Source organism: Suricata suricatta, chromosome 14 (genome assembly GCF_006229205.1).
Source record: "Suricata suricatta isolate VVHF042 chromosome 14, meerkat_22Aug2017_6uvM2_HiC, whole genome shotgun sequence".
In the NCBI taxonomy this organism is placed as follows: Eukaryota; Metazoa; Chordata; class Mammalia; order Carnivora; family Herpestidae; genus Suricata; species Suricata suricatta.
In genome coordinates, this window is record NC_043713.1 from 59,160,891 (window position 1) to 59,164,957 (window position 4,067).

Consider the following 4,067-nt stretch of genomic DNA (forward strand, 5'->3'; position numbering starts at 1 on the left):
GACGAGAGCTTCAACATCAAGCTCTCGGACTTCGGCTTCTCCAAGTGGTGCCTGAGGGATGGCAGTGGGCGGCTGACCCTGAGCAAGACCTTCTGCGGGTCAGCGGCTTACGCAGCACCCGAGGTGCTGGAGGCCGTCCCCTACCAGCCCAAGGTGTGCGACATCTGGAGCCTGGGCGTGATCCTCTACGTCATGGTCTGTGGCGCCATGCCTTACGACGCCTCCAACATCAAGAGGATGCTGCGCCTCCAGAAGGAGCACCGCGTCCACTTCCCCCGCTCCAGTCACCTGACGGGTGAGTGCAAAGACCTCCTCTACCGCATGATGCAGCCGGATGTCCACCGGCGGCTGAACATCGATGAGGTCCTCAGCCACTCGTGGCTGCAGCCCAAGGCACAGGACCCGGCCCCTGGACCCATCCCCCACGAAGGGGAGAGCTCCCGGGGCGCAGAGCCCTCGTTGGACCCCTGAGACCGCTGAGAAAAAGTCCGCCACCAAGGTGGAGCTCCGGGAGGAGGGCCAGCCTGAGAGGCGGTCTGAGGCCAAACCCCGTGATGAAACATCGCAAGGGCCGGGGTGGAGGCAGAATGGTCCTGCGGGATCGTCCCTGCCAGGCGAGCTGCCTAACGGAGAAGACAGAGGAGGGGGCTCCCTCACAGCCTCCAGGGCCACACGCCTAGGGAGCCTCTCTCGGAACAGGGGGCTGGCTGGGAATGATGCAGAGCTCATAGGTTCAAGCATGAGCTCCAAATGAACCAATGGACAAACCAAAGAGAAAAAACTGTCCTGGGTGAGCCCCCATTTCCGTCAATATCCCCCCTACCTTTGAACTTGGTAGCCCACATGGCTAAGGAAGGAATAAAGCTCCGTATTTAGTGCAGATGCAAAAGTGAATGTCTTTGCCCAGGCTGACTGCGGCCATCCAGGGAGAGGATCCTGCCATCCCCTCACCTGCCCAAGCATCCACATTCTCGGGTCACGGCACACGTCACCTCCAGTTTGGGGAAACAAATCCCAATGTGCCCAGCCCTGACTGTGACCTCAGGCCCTGGACCAGAGCAGAGCTGAGCAAGGAAGATGCTCCTTCAGGAGGGAGGCCATGAGGGCGGTGCCTACAAGGGGGAGGGGGCACGGAGAGGACAGGGTCCTGAGGGCATGGTGGCTGCCTGCAGCAGAGGAGCAGGAGGCAGGGGGCTCGTCTGCAGTCGGGGCTGAGGGTCTGGGCCCCTGCCTCCTCAGTGATGCTGGCTGGGGAGGCGGAGGTGCCCTGCAGGGAGAGAGGTGAGCCAGCCTCTCAACCCCTGTTCAGCTCCCCACCCTGCGAGGCCACTCGTTTCTTCTGCCCTGTCTCCTAGGGGTTTCCCCGTGGCCAAGCAGCAGTCAGCTCTGAACCTGCCCTGAGCCATCCGCCCCTGGTCATTCTCCCTGCCCGGGAGAGGTGGTGGGGGTGGGGTGCCCCATGGCCCCATGACACTCAGCCTGCATGTCCCACAGTCGCTGTGTGGCCTTGACTCCATCCCTTTCCCTTCTGGTCTCAGGGTGTCCCCCCCCCACACCGGGGGGGATGCTCCATGCCAGAGTGGATGAGCAGACATTGGCAAGGACAGAGAGGACATGTGTGCTCACAATGCAGGCCGGTACCCTATGGCCATAGGTGTCCTGTAGCGAGGAGGCCAGCGTGTAGCACTGCTGGCTACGGTGTCCTGTGCGGTCCACCCACGTCATTCTCGGGCTCTTCTCACCTCAGGCACAGCAGCCCCTTTCTCTTCGGGGGCTCTGCACCCACGCTGGACAACCGCATGTGGGTCTGCGGGTTGGACGCATCGAGAGGACAAGAGCCTTCAGAGTCACCCTTCCCCCTGCCCATGTCGTTGTCCTGAAAGACTCCAGCCCCAGGCCCTGGGAGAAGGGAGGTCCAAGGAGTGCCCTGGCCCTGCTCTCTTTGCTCCCCACCACCCCCACCCCCGCTCCAGCTCTCCTCCTGGCTCCCCCACCCCCGGCCCCCCTCACCCATTCTGGCTTCCTCTCTCTGTGCTCCTGTGTGTCGTGATCACACAGCTCAGCTCCCTCTACCTGCCCCATCACTGCTCCAGGGGCCAGAGCCGCCTCTGCACACAGTCTGGATCCCACTGCCCTTGGGAGGGAGCCCAGTGCTTGGCCTTGGCATCCCACATCTGGCTCCTTTTGGCCCCCTGGCCCCCTCCTCATGCTCACATCTCCAACGCACACGTGCCGGAAATATTTTTTTGTAAATGTTTGTTTATTTTTGAGAGAGAAAGAGAGAGAGAGACAGAGACAAAGACAGTGTGAATTGGGAGGGACAGAAAGAGGGATGGGGTAGGACACAGAACCCAAAGCAGGCTCCAGGCTCTGAGCTGTCAGCACAGATGAGAGCTCGTACTCATGAAACATGAGATGGTGACCTGAGCTGAAGTCAGCCACTTCACTGACTCAGCCACCCAGGTGCCGCACACACGTGCCATAATCATGCTCGTAGATGCATCCCTGCAGACCTTGCCCGTGTCTCAAGGGTCAGCCTCTACAAAGCTTTCTGGGCTTGCAGCTCTGCTCTCAGCTCTGCTGGGGCAGGCCTGTGAGTGCCAGGGTCCAGGCACAGAACAGGCCTGAGGACTACCAGAGGGACCACCCCATTTTCCCCAGAAGCCCCAGGAACCCAGAGTCCTACAGCTTCTTTGGTAGTGGGGTCAAATCCCAGAGCATGCAGGGCTGGCTAGAGTGGGGACATGCACCTCCTCTTGCTCAGTTGTCTGTGGCCACATGGAGGCAGGAGACAATATTCAGCCTGGGTGGCTCAGTCGGTTAAAAGTTCGACTTTAGCTCAGTTCATGATCTCGCGGTGCATGAGTTCAAGCCCTGAGTCAGGCTCTGTGCTGACAGCTCAGAGCCTGGAGCCTGCTTCAGTGTCTGTGTTTCCTTCTCTCTCTGCCCTTTCCCTGCTCACGCTCTGTCTCTCTGTCTCTCAAAAATAAATAAACATTAAAAACATTAAAAAAAAAAAGAAGCCAATGAATAAAAGACCTATATACAGGAGAAAATTACATAAATCACAATATCCATTAGAAAAAAAATGGTGACCAAAATTTAGTGGATCAACAGCATAAGGTACACTGGGAAAAATCAAAACTCTCAATTCAAAATCATATATCCAATAAAGCTACCCTTCCCGAAATTCAAGACAAGAGATTTACTTTGCTTCCCAAGAGAGAACAAGAGCCAATTACTTTCCCTCCTGAAACAAATAAAAATCCTGCCCTTTATGAAATAATTATTGTTACACATTGGAAGACAGAAAGTGGAGGTCTACAAAAAGGTGGAAATAAATATTGTGAGCCCTACAATTGCTGAGATTACCACCTTGAGAGAGTTTCCCCACCTACGTAAGGGGAAATCAAGGCAAAGTTGGTGGTCTCCCTGAGTTGAGAAGCTAGAAATTGGAGGAGGCTAATTTCCTGGGAAAGAGCATCACAGGTGAGGATGCTTCACTAAGAGTGAGCTCTGGAGATCTGAAGAAGGCTCCTTGAGTCTTCCATCAATGTACTGACCAACACATGAGTGTAAAGAAACTCGAAAATTTGTAAAATAACACCCTAATGTAGAAGAGAAAAAAACCCTAGAATTTCACACAGGGCTTGGAAGTATAGGTTACAACTGTGAGAGTGTAAAATATCATAATTGATAGGACAATGACAAGACTGAAAGGACACTCAGAAGGATATTACATCAATACTGCTTCCTTCTATATAATAAAGCTAAAACAGAACCTTGAAACATCAGTTTCCATGTAACTGTGCCCCAAATTAAAGCTCAAGAATATGTATAGGAAAAAAAACCTTGAAAGTTTCCAGCACCCAACAAGATAAATTTGGCACCCAATCAAAATATATCATGCATACAAATAGACTGGAAAATATGACTCGTAATGAGGAGACAATCAATCACCACAAAGAGACCCAGAAATGACATAGAATATAAGATCAATAGCCAAAAAATCATTAAAAGATTTATGACAACTGTATTTCATAAGTTCAAGAAGTAAAGGGAAAATC

The 4,067-nt window shown here is 53.7% G+C and overlaps 1 protein-coding gene across 1 annotated transcript in view; it reads left to right on the top strand.

Annotated features, from left to right (window-relative positions):
* The window catches only part of LOC115277234 (testis-specific serine/threonine-protein kinase 1-like), a 2,451-nt gene extending 1,557 nt beyond the window's left edge, over positions 1-894 (top strand). The window contains 2 exon segments of the mRNA XM_029921242.1: positions 1-459; positions 461-894. The exon segment at positions 1-459 is cut by the window's left edge and continues 101 nt beyond it. Coding sequence (XP_029777102.1) covers positions 1-459; positions 461-754 — 753 coding nt within the window. The 3' untranslated portion in view covers positions 755-894.
* Positions 895-4,067: the final 3,173 nt, after the last annotated feature.